This window comes from Humulus lupulus, chromosome 2, assembly GCF_963169125.1.
Source record: "Humulus lupulus chromosome 2, drHumLupu1.1, whole genome shotgun sequence".
NCBI lineage: Eukaryota > Viridiplantae > Streptophyta > Magnoliopsida > Rosales > Cannabaceae > Humulus > Humulus lupulus.
The window spans coordinates 4,451,953-4,471,190 of NC_084794.1; the positions used below are offsets into that span (position 1 = coordinate 4,451,953).

At 36.5% G+C, this 19,238-nt stretch overlaps 2 protein-coding genes and 1 long non-coding RNA gene across 4 annotated transcripts; 2 read left to right on the forward strand and 1 right to left on the reverse strand.

Moving 5' to 3' along the window:
- Positions 1 to 270: 270 nt before the first annotated feature.
- LOC133816975 (pentatricopeptide repeat-containing protein At2g13420, mitochondrial-like) lies at positions 271 to 2,655 on the reverse strand. Its single transcript, XM_062249339.1, has 2 exons — positions 2,553 to 2,655; positions 271 to 2,400 (listed from the first exon to the last, which is right to left on the reverse strand). The coding sequence occupies exon 2, from the start codon at positions 2,382 to 2,384 to the stop codon at positions 783 to 785; it is 1,602 nt and encodes a 533-aa protein (XP_062105323.1). The 5' UTR covers positions 2,385 to 2,400; positions 2,553 to 2,655; the 3' UTR covers positions 271 to 782.
- On the forward strand, positions 2,612 to 3,138 carry LOC133816976 (uncharacterized). The gene is made up of 2 exons (XR_009885485.1): positions 2,612 to 2,749; positions 2,845 to 3,138. It is a non-coding gene; the product is annotated as an uncharacterized LOC133816976 (long non-coding RNA).
- A 1,346-nt stretch (positions 3,139 to 4,484) lies between these two features.
- LOC133816977 (alpha-mannosidase At3g26720-like) lies at positions 4,485 to 17,586 on the forward strand. 2 transcript variants are annotated; one of them, XM_062249340.1, is made up of 30 exons: positions 4,485 to 4,598; positions 9,500 to 9,745; positions 9,840 to 9,923; positions 10,004 to 10,092; positions 10,200 to 10,374; positions 10,503 to 10,622; positions 10,744 to 10,827; positions 10,910 to 10,981; positions 11,241 to 11,354; positions 11,514 to 11,614; positions 11,692 to 11,785; positions 11,891 to 12,058; positions 12,151 to 12,228; positions 12,614 to 12,679; positions 12,780 to 12,836; positions 13,104 to 13,323; positions 13,410 to 13,549; positions 13,848 to 13,916; positions 14,034 to 14,093; positions 14,191 to 14,262; positions 14,427 to 14,474; positions 14,597 to 14,716; positions 15,007 to 15,072; positions 15,489 to 15,601; positions 15,721 to 15,805; positions 16,351 to 16,461; positions 16,539 to 16,634; positions 16,756 to 16,803; positions 16,971 to 17,039; positions 17,128 to 17,586. In XM_062249340.1, the coding sequence occupies exons 1-30, from the start codon at positions 4,500 to 4,502 to the stop codon at positions 17,347 to 17,349; spliced, it is 3,186 nt and encodes a 1,061-aa protein (XP_062105324.1). In that variant the 5' UTR covers positions 4,485 to 4,499; the 3' UTR covers positions 17,350 to 17,586. The 2 variants fall into 2 exon arrangements, with proteins under 2 accessions (XP_062105324.1, XP_062105325.1); XM_062249341.1 differs by lacking the exon at positions 10,910 to 10,981.
- Positions 17,587 to 19,238: the final 1,652 nt, after the last annotated feature.

Here is a 19,238-nt window from a genome sequence, read left to right on the forward strand (position 1 = left end):
TATAGTATTCATTTTTCTTAATACAAATGTGATATATAATCATATTTTAAATATAAAAAGTAATCAAGCCCAAAAGAGTAAAATATGAGATTACCATTTTCTTAGAGAAAGAGATTGTAAATTAAAATACCTTCTTCTAATTTGGACTAGTTTTCAGCATCTGTACCCACACAGAAGATGCAGCAATAATTCAAAGTTTACCTGGAGGAGTCATTTTAACTAATTTGATGGCATTTTTTAAAGTGATATACATTGACCTAAAGATATAAATATAAGCTTCAACAAATCTCATTTTGAACTTAGTGCCTATACAAAACCAAAATACAGAGAAAATGGGTCAAAGAGGGTTGGTCAACATAGAAGAAATTGGAATATGGAATGTCACAGATCAAATGGGAAATATAACTCTAACAAATTTTCTTTGACAAAGTCCAACACAACCAAAACTCTCCTGAAAGATAACCCAAAACAATATATTGAAAACAACCAGACTGATATTTCTTTATAACAGAAACAAGTATAAATTGTAACACAAAAAACAGACCCATATAACAGTTAATCATCAAGGCCAAAACAGAGATAACCACAGCTAAGAAAAGAGATTATGCACATCATAGCAGGCAGCCATGGACGAAACTGGTATGGGTGCTCATCACTACTTGAATTAACATCTTATGAGTGATCAAAGTTCAGTAACTTGTAATTTGAGTTGACAACTCAAGTAGTGTTCAGCATCATATGTTAGTTTATAATTGCTTATTATTATTATTATGGGCACATGATCATCTCTTATAAGGCTTAAGGTGATAAGTATGAAACTCAGAACCAAACGTAATAGACTCTTGATCAAGTCTCTTCTTCAATCTCCTCCAAGTTCTCAACATATCAGACTGTATTAATCCCTTGTACAAGGTCTCGAAAGTGACTTTCTGAGGCAGAAAACCCTTCTCTATCATCTCCACAAAAAACTGGCAAGCCTCCCTCCATTTTTGCTTCTGGCACAACCCATGAATCAATGTCGTATGGGAATCTAAGTCTGGCCCAGTTCCACTCTCCTTCATGTCATTCCAAATCTCTTTAACACTCACCCAACTATTCAGGTCCAAAAACATGGCAACCAAAATGTTGTACGTATGCAGACTAGGCATGCACAGACTCTTCTCCTTCATCTTCCTATACAGTTTCATAGCACTTTCCACATCTTTTCTTCCTCTAAACTCTTTGAAGAAACAGTTATAAGTCACCGCCGACGGACTGATTCCGCCTCTGATCATCTCGTCGAGCAACTCCTCTGCATCTTCAAGCCTCCCACAAGAACACAGGCACTTCACCACTGAAGTGTACGTCGCCACATTCGGAGAGATACCCTTCTCTCTCATTTCCTCTAACTTGTCAAGCGAAAGCTGCGGCTTATGAGCCCGGCTATAGACATGAAGAACAATAGAAAAACTCGTCACGTCGGGCTCGATCCCTCTCTTCCGCATTTCGTCGAACACCTTCTCTGCGTTCCTTATAGTCCTCTCAAACCTCTCCTCCGGGTGCAAACTCGCATGCCTGCAAACCCCATTCAACAACACATTGTACGTGACTACATTGGGCTCGATCCCTCTCTCCACCATGTCCTTCATGAACCTCTCGGCCATGTCAATTCGACCAATCTTGCACCACCCGTAAATCAAAACAGTGAACATCTTCACATCGGGACACAACCCATTTCTCCTTCTGTTAAAAACCTCAACCGCGACCCTCACGTATCCGTACTTGCATAGGGTATCGAGCAAGAAGTGGAAATCCTCCGACGTCGTTCTGGTACCGACGAAGGTCTCGATGTCGTCGAAGGCCCTGATCGCTTGGCGTGTGAGGCCGGAGGATATCAACCGTCGGATGAGGATGAGGAAGGTAGTAGAAGTAGGGGTAAGATCGTAATTCTCCATCTCAACAATGAGCTGCCAGGCGACGTCGTATTGCCGAACTTTGGCGACGATGTCGACGAGGAGATTGTAAGAGGCGGTGCTGAGAGGAGAAGGGTTTGGGAGTTGTTTGGCGTAGTGGAAGAAGGCGATAGCAACTTTGGAACTGTGCTTGAGACGGAGGAGTGTTTGGTTGAGAAGGTCTGGAGAAAGAGATATTCCATAGAGTTGGAGAGAAGATTCCATGGCGTGAAACGGGTTGTGATGGTGGAGGAGGAGCTTAGCTACTGAATCGGCGTCGGTCGAGGGCTCCAGCGTCGGGAGTTGATGATCGACTGACACGGCAACATCCTCTGAATCAGAAGAAGAAGAAGAGAAGGAATAGAGACGAGTAGCAGTGAGTGAGCGACCAAGGGAGACCATTTCTCCAGCAATCGGCCATAGCCGGAGCTTCACAAGACTCAATCCTACCATTTTTTTTTCTCTGCAACTTCACACACACACACAAGTGAAAAGTGAAAACAACAATATTTAATTATATTTTTACTAATTACATTTCTATAATGATTAAATTCAAAAAAAATAATAATTATCAATATCAAAAACCGAGTCTTTATTCGAATAAGAAAGAGAGAGAAAGACTTGGTTTTTTTGACAATGGCGATGAGGGCGAAGCTGTTGTTGGTGACCCTGTTGAGGTTGGTATCTTTCTTTCTTTCTCCATGGCCTGGCTCTCCTTAGCATACTTTGATCGCCATTGATTTTGATTGATTGAGCTTTCTGTGATTTCGGCCTTGTTGTTGGAGGAGAAGAACCTTAAGTTCATCTACGTTGAGATGGTATGGTATCCACTGAATTTTTTCTCAATTTCGTTTGTTAATCCTTATATTTATTACTTACTTGGTTACTGTTATTGCTTCCATTTCGAAAAAAGGCATTCTTCCAGAGACGGTGGAGGCAGCAAAGCAAGTTGGTCAACTCTGGTCAACTGGAATTCATGTAATACTTGGCTTGTTTTTACTACTTTTTCTAGTAATTGATAACTGGGTATGCTTAAAAGTTTGTTCTTTCTCATTCTATTTCGATTTTTGTTGTTATTGATCTAGAAATGGGGGTATGTTCATATACTCTTTGTGAATCCCCATTTTCACACTTGATTGAAATCAAACCATATTGGAATATTATAATTATTCAGTTTACAAAAGGTTGAGATCTTTTGAATTGATCATACAGTAAACAATTTCTCTTCTTTTCGGCTAATGGTGGGAACAGATTTTCGTTATCAATATGCAAATTCATGGTTCAGGCAGATGGACAGGTTTATTCACCAGGTAGTTCTTTAGGGCCTTGCATATTGAATAAATTAAAGGGTTTATACTTTTTTTATTACTGTTTTTTCTTATTATCTGTTTGTAATATGTATTTTGATAAATTATTTTTTGAAACTTATATTTTGTAAAATAGTTAAATTAGAACCCTAAACTCAAAAAATTGAATATAACAACACAGATTTTAAACAGAATGATTTTATTTTTGTTCTGAATTGTTAATTTGGTAAATTATTTGTAATTTTAGTTGAAAAAACATTGACCAAAATCGATTTTAGGGTTCTATTTTAATAATTTTACAAAATATAGGGTCTAAAAAGTAATTTGTCAAAACACAGGATCCAAACAGATAATGAGAAAAAATACAGGATACAAACAAGCATAAACCCTAAATTAAATAAAAATATGCTTTCCAATCTAAATACTGAAGTAATATTTATCACTTATTCATTGTCATTCCATCCCGGAGCTCTTTGTTGAAGTTTGAAGTTAGTAAATTGAATGAACTATATTCAACAGTATCTCTATATATAACATGCAACTGATGAGAAATGGCTTCTTAAAATTGATGTGTACATTTCATGTTTAGTTTCCAAGAATTGCTTCTCAACAGGTATTACCTTTTCTGAAGGTATGCAATGCAGATCATCCAAATGCATACTTTACAAGAAGACCAAGACTTAAAGCAGGGCAGGGATCAAGCAAAATTTTGATATTTTTACAATATTTGTATATGAAATTATATTTTTGTAAAATTATAGGCTTTTTTGTATAAAAAAAAATAGGATCTTTTTATTTCGGGGCCATTTATGCCTAAGGCCGACCCTGACTTAAAAGTTATATCGGAGTATTGAGTGGCTACTATAGAGTTTCTCTCAACTATAGTTGGAGTGACTAATCTTATATTTGGTAAGGAAAGAAAATAGAATTGAGAAAAGTGAAAAAAAGAAAAATAAAATTGAATTGTTTGTTAAGAAGGAAAAATAAAGAGAAGAGAAAAGTAAGAGAAAAAATATAAGATGGGTTCGCCAAATTTTTTTCTACAAAAATTTATAATATTAAAATTTTGTAGGATAATATAATAATTTTATTATATTCCAATTTTCTTTCTTTCCTACCTACCAAACAACTAGCAAGTTAATATATTTTAATTTTTTTCTTTCTAATTTTATATCCCACATATATTTTTCTTCTTTCCTATTTTCTTTCTTTGCTACCGAACATAACATAGGGCAAGGGCCAAACATTGAGTTTCTTGCTGATGCTTTGGCAATTGTTGAGCATTAGTGGTACAGAAAGACAACATTTTGCTGCTGCTGCTGCTGATTATGCTTTGGGACTTTCTTTGGGCTACAAGCAGGTGCATATTTTCGACAACCAGTTTTGACTTCAAAATATTTTTTATGTCTTAAATTTCTTATGAATAATTTATATGTAGTTTTTTTTATTTTTTTTTATGTAGGCTGAGAAGGTGTTGCCTCTTTTTTAACTTACTTGACACAATTAGGTTCAAGCTCTAGAGTTGAATACTTTCAACAAGCTAGTTGTCATTAGGTTTATAATGTTTTCCTTCTCACTTGTGAGTTTTGACCTCTTTCTAAAGGGAGTAGTTTGTGTTAGGAACTATATTAAAGATTATAACTAATCATACACATATATGGTAAAAGAAAAAAAAGAGAATTATCTATAATATCATGTTATCAATTATAATTGCTGCAAATAAAAATACGATTTTGTAACTAAGCCGAGACTAGTGTATCGTACCATTTTCTTAAAAGAATTACAGGAAATATATTAAAGGTTATAACTAATCATACACACATATATGGGAAAAAAATAAATAAGAGAATTATCTATAATATTATGTGACCAAAGAGGTGGCCGAAGGTATCCTTCAAGCTTAATCCAGGGATTTCAAGACTGCCTCCGAGACTGTGATTTGGTGGATCTTGAGCTCACGGGGTATTTGTTCACGTGGGAGAAGGGTAGAGGTACAACTCAATGGATTGAGGTAAGGCTTGATAAAGCTTTGGTTTCTAGCTCTTGGTTGAATTTGTTTCAGAATGCAAAGCTTTATAATTTAGAGATCACTTCGTCCGATCACACTCCTCTTTTGTTAGTCCCTGCTGATTGTCGTGCTGGGCCTCGAACTTATTCTTTTAAATTTGAAAACGCCTGGCTTCGTGAACCATCTTGTAAGCAGGTAGTGAATGATGTGAGGGTAAGTTGTGTGGGGAAGAAAATAAATGAAAAAATCAAGGCTTGTGGGGAAGTGTTGGGTATATGGGGTCGTGAGTTCACTGGGGCTTTTAAAAAAAGAATTCATGAGTGCAAGGAAAATATTGGAAGGGTTAAGGGCAATCGTGATGAGGAATCTGTTAAGTTTTTTGAGGCTGAGCAGAGGAAGTTGTTTGAGGTGTTAACTCAGTAGGAAGTTTATTGGAAGCAAAGGTCTAAACAGTTATGGCTCAATGAAGGTGATAGGAATAACAAATTTTTTCATGCTAAGGCTAGTGCTAGGAAGCGTAATAATTCTATAGCCAGGTTGAAAAATGATGGTGGTGATTGGGTTGATTGGAGTAATGGACTCGGGGATGTGATGGTCACTTATTTCAAAAATTTGTTTGCTACTTCTGGTGTTGATGTTGAGCAGGTAGTTAATGGTATTAATCCGAAGGTTACCAATGCTCAAAATGACAGCTTGCTAGAGGTTATTGACCCAAAAGAGGTGAAGGCGGCTTTATGGCAGATGCACCCATACAAAGCTCCGGGCCCTGATGGAATGAGCCCGGGTTTTTACCAAAAATATTGGGATATAGTAGGAGGGGATGTGGTGGAGATGGTTCGGGATTTTTTTGAAACGGGGGTTTTACCAAGAGAGGTGAATGATACAAATATAGTCCTTATTCCTAAGAAAAAGACTCCTGAGCAGATGGGAGATTTAAGGCCAATATCATTGTGCAATGTGGCTTACAGGGTGTTAGCTAAAGTTTTGGCAAATCGTATGAAGAACATTATGACAGACATTATCTTCGATAATCAGAGTGCGTTTATCCCTGGAAGGCTGATATCTGATAACATTATGGTGTCTTATGAGGTGATGCATTATTTGAAAAGAAAAACTAGTGGAAAAGTTGGATATATGGCCTTGAAGCTTGACATGAGTAAGGCATACGATAGAGTTGAGTGGGCGTTTCTTGGTGCTATAATGGCTCGGTTGGGCTTTCATGAAAGGTGGGTTAGTTTGATTCTTACTTGTGTATCGTCAGTAAGGTATCAAATCACGCATCAAGGGCATGTCATGGGTCCTATTTTGCCAACAAGAGGAATTCGACAAGGAGATCCATTGTCTCCTTATTTATTTCTCTTATGTGCTGAGGGTTTTTCTTCACTTATTCATTTGTATGAAAGGAGCAGACTGTTACAATGGTGTAAGGTTGTTCGCCGATGATAGTTACATGTATTGCCAAGCAACGAGTGACTCTGCAAGAAGAGTTCTTGACCTCCTACACATCTATGAAAAGGCTTATGGGCAGCAAGTAAATATGGCTAAATCATCTGTCTTTTTTAGTTTAAATGTTGGGGATGATATCAAAAATGAGATTTGTTCTTTGCTGGGAATTCAGGAGGCCGATGACAATACTTTCTACTTGGGTTTGCCCACTATCATGGGAAGAAATAAGAATGTTGTTCTGGGCATCTTGAAGGAGAAAATGCAGAAAAGAATTACTAGTTGGGATGGAAAATTGCTTTCAAGGGCAGGAAAGGAAGTTCTAATAAAAAATGTTGTTCAAGCTCTTCCTACATATGCTATGAGTGTTTTCTTAATTCCTTTGGGAACTTGTAAGGAAATTGAAGGAATGATGGCGAAGTTTTGGTGGCGATCCTCTTCTACTCAGGGAAATGGGATTAATTGGATGAGTTGGGAAAGATTGGCTTGTTCAAAGGATGTAGGTGGGATGGGTTTTCGCAACTTGCGGGAGTTTAATTTAGCCATGTTGGGAAAGCAAGCTTGGAGATTAGTTGTGAGACCGGATTCACTTGTTAGTAAAGTGTTTAAAGCAAGATACTTTCCTAAAGGTGAATTTCTTGAAGCTGAATTAGGGTCCAATCCTAGTTACATTTGGAGAAGCATTTTTGAGACGAAAGCTGTTATTAAAAAGGGGCTCAGAAGAAGAGTGGGGACGGGAAGCACTACCAGAATAAGTTTGGATCCGTGGCTGCCTGTTGAAGAACATCCTTATGTTACTTCTGAGTTGCATGGTTTGGAAGATAAGTGTGTGGACAGTCTTTTCATGGTGAACTAGCGAGCTTGGGATGAGGAGGTTGTTCGAGATTTATTCAATGATCGGGATAGATTGGCAATTCTTAGTATACCACTGGGTATTGCCAGCGAGGGTGATGTTTGGTATTGGGGCTTGGATAGAACCGGTTTGTACTCTGTCAAGAGTGCTTATAGAATGATCCATGGTGTTAATGATGGGAATGGGGAGGAAACTGCTTTTTGGAGAAAGTTTTGGCTGCTGCAAGTTCCTCCAAAGGTGAAGAACACAGTTTGGCGTGCTATTATGGGCTGTCTTCCTACCCGTGTGCATCTTCGAATTAAAAAGGTACAAGTTTCTTTGTTTTGCCCTTTCTGTGAGGTGTACAATGAAACTACGTTTCATTGCTTGGTTACTTGCTCTTTCTCTCGAATGTGTTGGGTTTATGCTGGTTTGGACAATTATAATGGTGATGTTGTTACGTTTGGATCGTGGATACGGGGGGTATTGGGTCGGGTTGATGTTGGTGTTGCTGCTCTTGTACTGATGATTTGTTGGTCGTTATGGAATGCGAGAAATGGTATTGTGTGGCAGCAAAGGACTAGCTCGGTTGAGTACATTGTTAAGTCAGCAAGAATTTATCTTGATTAATGGCTAAAAGCTCAAGATAACAATTTCTTTCTGTCATTGGGACCTACCTATCCTGGTGATGGTTTGGAGCTTTGGACGAAACCTGATGCAAACAGTGTCAAGATAAATATTGATGCAGCTATATTTACTAATGAATGCAAACTTGGTTTGGGAGCAGTGGTTCGTGATCACCAAGGTGTTGTTTTAACATATCGGTCGTGGTGCAAGCAAGGCAATTTGCAACTTGATGTGGCTGAAGCAATGGGATTAAAGGAGGTCCTTAGTTGGATCAAAACTGCACAATGGCAACGAGTGGTAATTGAGATGGATAGTTTGGTGGTTGTGCAAGCTGTGAGAAGTTCTATTTACATGCCTTCTGTTTTTGGTTCAATTATTAATGATTGTAAATTATTTGTCCCAGAGTTATCTTTTGTCAGTTTGTTCTTTGTAAAGCGATCTGCAAATAGAGCCGCTCATACAGTTGCTAGAGCCGCTCTTCTTCCTGCTGATTGTATTTTTTGTGATGTTGATGCTACCTCGGAGTTATTCTTTGTTTTGGTGGCTGATTTGAGATGAATAAAATTTGAGATGTCTTTCAAAAAAAAAAAAAACAATTGCTACAAATAAAAATAAGATTTTGTAATTAAGTCGAGACTAGTGTTTCGTACTATTTTCTTAAAACAATTACGTTACCTTATTAGAGGATTGCTACAATGTTTATCTTCCGAATAACATAATTTATAAGCATTAATTAATACTTTAGTTTTACCCACAACGAAGTGAACAATATTTAAGAATACTATCAAGATCTGACCGAGAACTTAGAAAAATTGTTGGTATGAACTCATAAAGAGCTTCAATACAAGAACAAAGCAAGAAGATTAAGAGAATGATTGCAAATTTGGTGTGAGAAATAAGTCCTTGAGGATCAAAAGTCAATATAAATGTAATTAAAATAACAAATTAGCAACTTGATTAGTAAGGAATCATTGAAGTAATTAATAAAGTAGGCATTTGGATAAGATGAGTGATAATAATATGATAAATTTCATTGTAAATTAAATAATTATTGCTTTTTTTTTCCCTTAATTTAGAATCTTCAATTAATCATCAGAGTAGTGAGGGAGTGTGCACGCCTCTTCTCTTTGGTCACATAAATAAGAAACCCAAAAAGGTCTCTGTATTGCTTTGTATTTAAGTGAACTGACAATGACACAACAAATATTTAATAATTACATTTTTATAATTATTAAATTTTAAAAAAATATTAACATTAATTTCAAATATTACATATTTTTAATAAATTACTAAAATTAAAGTTCTCAAAAACTGGGAATATTACGTAACTACTTGTATATATACTATATAGTGTTCGAATAAGAAAGAGAAAGACTCGATTTTTTTGTCAATGGCGATGAGGACGAAGCTGTTCTTGGTGACCCTGCTGGGAGTGGTGGCTTTACTGGGTGCGAAGTCGGAGTACATAGAGTACAATACCAGTTCGAGAATCGTTCCGAACAAAATCAATGTTCATTTGGTTCCTCACTCTCACGACGATGTTGGCTGGCTCAAGACTGTCGATCAGTACTTCGTTGGCGCCAACAATTCTATTCGGGTTCGTATCTTTTCTTTCTCCGTGAGTGACTTGGTTCTTCTTAGCGTACTTTGATCGCCATTGATTTTGATTTGATTGAGCTTTTGCTTGGCAGGGGGCATGTGTGCAAAATGTACTGGATTCTGTCATTTCGGCCTTGTTGGAGGAGAAGAACCGCAAGTACATCTACGTTGAGATGGTATGGTATCTACTAAATTTTCTCTCTTTTGTTTGTTTTGTGTGTTAATTACTTACTATTGTTGCTTCCATTTCCAAAAGGCATTCTTCCAGAGATGGTGGAGGCAGCAAAGCAAGTCTACTAAGATTAAGGTCAAGGAGCTGGTCAACACTGGTCAACTAGAATTCATGTACTACTTTGCTTGTTTTTACTACTTGTACTAGTAATTGGTAATTGGGTATGCTTAAAAGTTTGTTCTTTCTCATTCTATTTAAATTTTTGTTGTTATTGTTCAAGAAATGGGGGTATGTGCATGCATGACGAGGCAACTCCTCATTATATAGACTTGATTGATCAGACAACGTTGGGGCATCGATTTATTAAGAGTGAATTTGGTCAGACTCCACGAGTTGGCTGGCAGATTGACCCTTTTGGCCATTCTGCTGTTCAAGCTTACTTGCTTGGTGCAGAGGTATACCTTCTGTGAATCCCCATTTTCACACTTCTTAGAAACCAAACCATATTGGAATATTAGAATTATTCAGTTTACAAAATGTTCAGATCTTTTGAATTGATCATGCAGTTCTATATTGGTTGCAGTTGGGATTTGACTCCCTCTATTTTTCTCGAATTGATTACCAAGACAGAGCTAAGCGTCTCAAAGAGAAAACTCTTGATGTTGTATGGCAAGGATCTAGGTCCCTTGGTTCTTCTTCACAGGTTAGGAACCTCTTTGTTTTATTACCACTAATTGATTTGATACATTAATTCTTATATTTGTCGCTTCTACTAGTCCTGTGCTTGGATTCCAAGTAACTTCCTTTATTAATTTTATCCTCAGATTTTCACTGGCATATCGCCCCGACATTATGATCCTCCTGATGGTTTCACGTTTGAAATAAATGATGTTTCACCACCTATTCAGGTAAATCTGATTTGATCAGTAATGTAGATAATAACTGAAAATTTGCATCTGAATATCTTTTGAAGCATGTTTTTGGTTGCAGGATGATACCCTTATGTTTGACTATAATGTTCAAGAGCGAGTGAATGACTTTGTTGCTGCTGCTTTAGCACAGGTAAGAATTAGAGAGGAACCATTTAGTTGAATTCCATGTTCCCTAGATTACTGTATGCAAATGATCAATATTCAAAATAATAGGAGTTTACACATTAAACTCTATATCCTAATAATTGCAATTATGTTCATCGTGTAGATCGTGATATATCTGATAAACCTTTGTGTTTAGTCTTTTTGTTTTTGGTAACCTCAAATTTTGTGGGATTTTAGTGGAATTCTTTTGGAATGATTAAAGTAAACATTTTCTCTTCTTTTAGGCTAACGTGACAAGAACCAATCACATTATGTGGATGATGGGGACAGATTTTCGTTATCAATATGCAATTTCATGGTTCAGGCAGATGGACAAGTTTATTCACTATGTAAATCAGGTAGTCCTATAGATCTTTGCATATTGAATGAATTAAATAGAAATATGTTGCTCAATCCGAATACCGAAGTAATATGTATTACCTGTTCATTGTCATTCCATCCTGGAGCTCTTGTTGAAGTTTAAAGTTACTAAATTGCATTAATTTGTCGAGTCTTAGGATGGGCGTGTGAATGCACTGTATTCAACACCATCTCTTTACACTGATGCGAAACATGCAACTGATGAGAAATGGCCTCTTAAAACTGATGACTTTTTCCCGTGAGTAAAGTTTGATGTCTGCATTTCAGTTTTAGTTTTCAAGAATTGCTTCTTAAAATGTATTCCCTTTTTTAAAGGTATGCAGATCATCCAAATGCTTATTGGACCGGGTACTTTACAAGTCGTCCAGGACTTAAAGGTTACGTTAGAGCTTTGAGTGGTTACTATCTGGTATATCCTGAGCCTCTTTTATTTATTTAGAGTTTCTCTCAAGTATCTGGCAGGCTTCTACTGTCTCTTTTTAAACATCTATTGGTTTTTTATTATAATGAACAGACAGCTAGGCAGTTGGAGTTTTTTAAAGGAAGGGTTGACTCAGGGCCAACCACTGAGGTACTTGCTGATGCTTTGGCAATTGCTCAACATCATGATGCAGTTAGTGGTACAGAAAGACAGCATGTTGCTGCTGATTATGCTTTGCGACTTTCTTTGGGCTACAAGGAGGTGCATATTTTCAACAACCAAGTTAACTTCAAAATATTTTTTGTGTATTAAATTTCATATGAATCATTTCTGTTTACTTTTTTTTTTTGTAGGCTGAGAAGGTGGTTGCCTCTTCTTTAGCATACTTGACACAACTAGATTCAAGCTCTGGAGTTGAAAACTTTCAACAGGCAAGTTGTCACTAGGTTTACAATATTTTCCTTCTTACTTGTGAGTTTTGACCCCTATGTACTCTTTCTTTTACCCTGCTACTGGAACCCTTTTTTTGGTCATATACAAATAGGGCATAAATGGTTTTATTTCATTTCCCATGTTGCATGAGGCATCTTAGTCAATTGAAACTTGGGAACCTACATGCCATTGAGGCATGAAAGGGAGTAAATTGAACTTTTCTTTGTTAGCTTTCATTTCCAAAGGGATTGGTTTAGGCTTTTATAATGTTGATGCATTTATTTAAGCACCTCTAACTTCAATCTTCAGCACCATTATTATTACACTTTTCTCAGTAACAGAGTGTACATCAATTCAATTTTATGTTTTGGCTCTTCTTGGCAGTGTCCTCTTCTTAACATAAGTTATTGTCCTCCATCAGAAGCTGTCCTGTCTGATGGGAAAAGTTTGGTAAGTACATTTTTACTTATAAGTTGTGATATCCAACTCAATTGAGTATCAGAGAATTCCCTTTTTTATGTCATCTTATCATCATGTATTTTCTTGCTAGGTCGTTGTCATCTACAATTCGCTAGGGTGGAAGAGAGAAGAAGTAATACGAATTCCTGTAAGTAGCTAAACTGTACTTCATATGCTGATCAACATAAATTTGAAAAGGTCTACTTGAACTGATGATTTCTATAACTCACTTTCAACAAAAAAGAGTTCCCATATTGAACACTTGAGGACAGAACGCTATGTCTATCTGTGTCAAACACTTTCTTAATTTAAGAAGTAACCATCATTGACTTGGAGAAAACTGCAAAAAATTCAAGGTTGTATATATTAACTTATTCATGATTACTAATGGCTTTGCAACTGAAATTTTATGTAGGTTTCCACTGACAGAGTTAGTGTTCAGGATTCTAGTGGGAGGAAAGTTGAAGCCCAGCTTCTTCCTATATTGAATGCCACTTTTAGTGTCAGAAATTATTATGTGAGAGCATATTTGGGTGAACCTCCGAGAGAAACAATTAAATATTGGCTTGCATTTACAGTGTCAGTACCACCAATTGGTTTCAACACTTACATAATTTCGACCACTAAACAAACAGGTTGGCCATATTGTAATGTTTAAGGTGTTACATATAAGAGCTCTCCAAGTTGGACCTGATAATCTAATTATTGCTCTACTTTACAGTCTCTAGTGTAGCCATTTCTTCTGTGTACAGATCAGAAGAAAGTATAGACAACACTATAGAAGTTGGACAAGGAAGTTTAAAGCTAATTTATTCAGCTCGTGATGGAAAGCTTTCACACTATGCTAACAACAGAAATTTGGTATGCTACGTTGAAGATTTAGTTTCCTAGTACCTTTTCCACTTCATTTTATATGATTTGTTTTTGTATGGAGTTTTGTTTATGCATCTTCTAATATTCAATCTCAATTCAAAATTAACACATATGGGTAAATTATCTCATAGACATGTCACGGACAGTGATGCTAATCTTTTTCCTCTTTTTCTTTTTTTGGTTTCCAATTTCCTTGTACATTCATGTATTTGCTCATGGTTTTATAAAATTCTATATTGATGGACAAAGATGGTGATGTGTTTACTATGTTATGTTCCTATTGAAGATTACAGCATCTGCAGAACAGTCATACAGTTATTACAATGGAAACGATGGAACTGATAAAGATCCACAGGTAGTGAATTATCTATGCACTTAAAAAATTTACTATGCTTTGTCAATTCCTAGATTACTTCTATTGTTTAGAGTAGTTTTAGCTGTTATCAATGTGGTGTTGTCTTTTCTGTTGAAGGCTTCTGGAGCATATGTCTTTCGTCCAAATGGCACATTTCCAATAAAATCCGATAGCCAGGTAACTAAAGTCATTTAATTTGTGTAAAACTTTTAAATGATCATGAAGTGTCAATTTATAGAATTGAGTACCTAAAGGTAACACTCCTATGTTCCAGGCTTCTCTAACTGTGGTTCAAGGTCCAGTACTGGATGAAGTACACCAACGGCTCAATCCATGGATATCTCAGGTGATTTGCTGCTCCAAATATAACAAGATCATACAGTTGTTTTAGACTTGATATATCAAACTGTAATTGGGTAGGATTGTTTAGATAACATGTTTGGATTTGTGTTCTCAACCTAGGGACATTATTCCTTATAATTTCAGTAACAAACCCAAATGTATGCACAGATTACTAGGGTATTCAAGGAAAAGGAGCACGCTGAAGTTGAGTTTACTGTAAGTTAACTTCTGAAATTGATCTACCAAGAGCACAGAGAATCCTGTTAACTTTGTTTTTCATATATATATATATATAATTGTCAATTTACTGTTTGCTGGTTATGTTATTCTATTTTTAGATTGGACCTATACCTGTGGATGATAGCATAGGAAAAGAAATCACTACTCAAATTACAACAGCCTTAAAGACTAATGGAACATTCTACACAGATTCTAACGGACGTGACTTCATTAAGAGGGTATTCTAAATCTCTAATACTTAAATTTGATAAGAGATATTTGAATCACACACTGTACTACTTTATATATAATTGTACAGTTAAATATATGGAAGTTGAAGATCTTTGCGGTTTATTTCAAGCCAACACGGCTCTCTATTCTCACTTTACTTTAGTTAGTTTGTTACTTGATGGAAAATTTGATAGATACTCAGGAGCAGGGGATATATTGGGGAAAATTTCTCTCTTCACAATTGTTAATTTATTTCTTAGGGGTAGCTTCCAATGTGATGTTTTCAAATGATTTGTAGATTCGGGACTTCAGAACAGACTGGGAGCTGCAAAATAACCAACCAGTTGCTGGAAATTATTATCCTGTATGCTTCTTCTTGACAGTTGACATGTCGAACATATGCTTAATATAAAAATATTATGATATGGATCCAGTTTATTTTCAAGTCTTCATGGGTCTGGTCTTTATTCCATCTCATGGAAGCATACATGAAATTATTATCTTGTATGCTTCTGTTTCTTGACGCATTGAAACATACGATTCATATAGATATGGTATTGATTCAATTTATTCTCAAGCTGCATTGATCTTACCTCCATTCCATTTTCCGGGTTTTATAGTAAGCATCAATTATTGAGCATGTACTCAGTTCAACTGTCTCAATTCAGTTTTTGAGAGGAAATCCAAAAACATATGCTTTGCTTTTGTTTTTCCCATGTTCAGCATTCTCTATGTATTATATTTCTGACTGCTTTCTTGCCTTTTGTTATTATTTTTCAGATTAATCTTGGAATATACGTGCAAGACAGTATCTCAGAACTGTCAGTGTTGGTTGACCGTTCAGTCGGTGGATCCAGTTTAGTGGATGGTCAGATAGAGCTTATGCTCCACAGGTTTCTATTCTCTTTGATTTTTTTCCAAGATTAATTATTATTCCTTGGTTTAATGCATTTGATTTAATCAGCTAGGATTGCTTCCTCGTGACTTCGAACAAGCTGCTTTGATTTTGTAGGAGATTACTTCATGATGATTCAAGAGGAGTTGGTGAGGTGTTGAATGAAACAGTTTGTCTTCATGATAAATGCGAGGGTTTAACTGTAAGTATACCATTTTTTCCAACCTCTATTTATAGTTGAGTTGATAATGGTGTCTATTAACAAATTTTCAAATGACACATGGAGAACTAATAGACTCAGGTTCCATACGGATGTGTACAATCAAGAAGACCAAAGAAAATATGATATTTTTTAAGCTATTATTTTCTGTTTGATTTAGTTGTTGTTCTTATATTAGACCCATTTTGCAAGGTCTGATTCTAATTAAAGATCCTTTAGATAGTAAGGATTGACAAACATATGTGGAGATTATCAGACAATATATGTTTTTGACTTCTTATATCAGGCCCATTTTGTCGCCTGATTTTAAAGTTCCTTTACCTAGTGATGGGGATTTATAAGCAATATATAGTGAGGAAGTATTTTCCTTCTGGCTGCTCAATAGGATAGGTGGAATGGTATAGAAAACTCCCTCTCATCTTGATGAGTTACCCTTCCATCTGCCCTATTTGATTTACCTCTTTTGCATAGGGTGTTCAATTACCTGTTTTTTATTGGTTAATTGCCCACTTCTCTTGCTGTTTCAGATTCAAGGAAAATTTTATGTCAGAATTGATCCTCTCGGGGAAGGTGCCAAGTGGCGCCGCACAACTGGCCAAGAGATATACTCTCCACTTCTCTTAGCGTTTACAGAACAGGTAAACAAAACCTGTTAAATAGTTAGGTTGCTGATATCTGGCCACAATGCTTAGTTGATCTCTTTCTTCCCCTGCAGGATGGAAATGAGTACTTAAAATCTCATGTATCAACATTTTCTGGATTTGATTCTTCTTATGCTTTACCAAACAACATTGCTTTGATAACACTCCAGGTACGCATCAGATATTAATTCTCAATAAGTTGTAGGTTAGAATATGAGCTTCAAAATTTTGTAGTTGTTTTTTTTTTGGAAGATTACCAGTGTGATACTGTGATCCTGTTCTGAACTGCAGGAGCTTGCAAATGGAAAAGTACTCCTTCGACTTGCGCATCTATACGAGGTTTGATTTCTTTTTCTTTAACTTGCTGAATTGGCAAATAAACATTACCAATATTCATAATCCAATACAGTTTGTCATTAAGTATATATTTATATATATTAAGCTTATAGTTTGTCATGAACTATTATAAGTTCCTCATATTTTTCTGGGTTTTGATGTATGCAAAGATTGGTGAGGACAAAGACTACTCTACATTGGCAAGTGTGGAACTGAAGAAGCTATTTCCAAAGAAAAAGGTAAACGACAAGGCGAGGGCTCGGTTGAAACTGAGTGCTGTTTTTCATCCAGAAATGGACTAATATTTGTCCTATACATTGTTTTCAGATCAACAAAGTGTCTGAGACGAATTTGTCTGCGAATCAAGAAAGAGCTGAGATGGATAAGAAGAAGCTAGTATGGAAAGTAGAAGAAGGCTCTGGTGAAGAGTCAAAGAAAGTGGTGAGAGGAGGGCCTATTGACCCTGCAAAACTGATGGTGGAACTTTACCCCATGGAAATCCGCACTCTCCTTATCGAGTTTGATAATATCCGCGTGTTTGGTTCCTGAAATAAAAGATAACGAGCATTGCATAATTGGCCTTCTCTACAATTTTGCTTGAGGATGAAAATGAGATTGCCTATGGTCCTTATTTGTAATTCTGAGTAGATTTTGTGTTGTATCTTGTATGGTAATGTTGAGAATAATATTGACATGTATAAATATATATTATACCAGCAAAAGGCCATAAAAGCATAAGGGATATCTTACTAAGAGCTATAAAAGCATACCTCGTTCTTTGTTTAATTTATGCTGTCTACTTCTTCCAGCAAAATGAATCATTTGGATTTGCAACTCTAAAAAGCAGAGTATTTTAGCTGATTAGCTAGTATACTGTTATTACTGTCTTAGTTAGTTGGAGTAGTTATTCTTTCTGTTACATTATTTGTTTTTGCTGTTGCATCAGCATTCATTTTATTCGTCTTAACCTCTTTTCCTAATATGGTATCAGAACCACTGTGATTTTCTCTCATTTGTTTTTTCTTGGGCTTTCTCCTTTCTTGATTCCTCCCTTCAATCTTCGATTTTTTTTTTCTCTCATGGCGTCTATGAATCCATCAGCATATTTTGCTTTCTCGGTTGCTCCGATTGCTTTCACACACAATCTCTCGGTGAAGCTCGATAATGGCAATTTTCTCCTATGGCGTACTCAGGTTCTTGGAGCTATTCATAGCCATAAGCTTCAAGAGTACATCGATCCAGATTACAATCCTGAGAAATTTCTTACTGAGGCGGATCGCCAAGCAAAGAAGATCAATCCGTTGTATTCTGATTGGGAACAACAAGATAAGCTACTGTATACTTGGCTTCTTTCTTCCATGTCCGAGGGAATTCTTGCTCGTGTGGTTAGTTCTCCTACCTCTGCTCATGCTTGGTACGTTCTTGAAACTTACTTCACAACACAAACCTGTGCCAAGGTTGACCAATTTCGTACTCAGTTACAGAAGCTCAAGAAAGGCTCCCTCTCTTTGAATGTGTATCTTCTCAAGGTTCGACTTCTTGTGGATCAGCTAAGCTCCATTGGTCATGTGACCTCTGCTAAAGATCACATCGTTGCCATCTTCAATGGATTACCACCGGACTACGACACCTTCATCATTTTTGTTAACTCTCATCAATCACCCTACTCGGTTGCTGAGATCGAATCTCTTCTGTTGTCTCAAGAAAGTCGTCTTGAGAAGCATTCTAGAGAACTTGATTCCAGTCCTCTTGCTGTCACTCTTGTTCAGGCGAATGCAGCAATGAAGAGAAGTGGTTATTCCAACTATTCTTCTCCCAATGGTCACAATTGTTCTTCTCACCCATTGCCTGCTCGAGGAAATTACTAGAATCCTTTTTCTGTTGGCCGTGGCAATTTTGATGCTCGTTCTCCTCAACCTTATGCTCAGAATGTCTCTCCTAACCCTTCTCCTAGTGATACTCAGCCTGTTTGCCAACTTTGTTCTTGCCCGGGACATTATGCTTCAAGATGTTATCAACGGTTCAACCTCGAATTCACTAGTTTTGGTGTTGAACCTGTTGATAAGTCTGCTTCAGCTACTAATGTTCTTGTTGCTACAATTGATATGGTCAATGACCCTGCTTGGTATCCAGATTCTGGAGCCACGAATCACTGCACCAGTAATGAGCACAATCTCATGAGCAAAGGCTAGTATTTTGGATCTGAACAATTAAATGTTGGTGATGGGGCTGGTTTCACTATTTCTAATGTTGGTAAGTCTGCAATACAATCCTCTTATTCACCCAAACGTCTTTTTCTTAATCAGTTACTTCATGTTCCAAATATTACCAAAAATCTTATTAGTGTTTCTCAACTCACTTGTGATAACAATATTTTCTGTGAATTTCACTCTAATTTCTGCCTTGTTAAGGATCAGGTCACCAAGCAAATCTTAATT

Excerpts from the sequence above, each read along its gene's own strand:
- LOC133816977 (XM_062249340.1), top strand. The coding sequence starts at position 4,500 with ATGCTTTGGCAATTGTTGAGCATTAGTGGTACAGAAAGACAACATTTT. Across the intron at positions 10,982-11,240 it reads TTGCTGCTGCTTTAGCACAG|GCTAACGTGACAAGAACCAA; the intron begins GTAAGAATTAGA and ends CTCTTCTTTTAG. Across the intron at positions 13,550-13,847 it reads ATGCTAACAACAGAAATTTG|ATTACAGCATCTGCAGAACA; the intron begins GTATGCTACGTT and ends TTCCTATTGAAG.
- LOC133816975 (XM_062249339.1), bottom strand. The coding sequence starts at position 2,384 with ATGGTAGGATTGAGTCTTGTGAAGCTCCGGCTATGGCCGATTGCTGGA.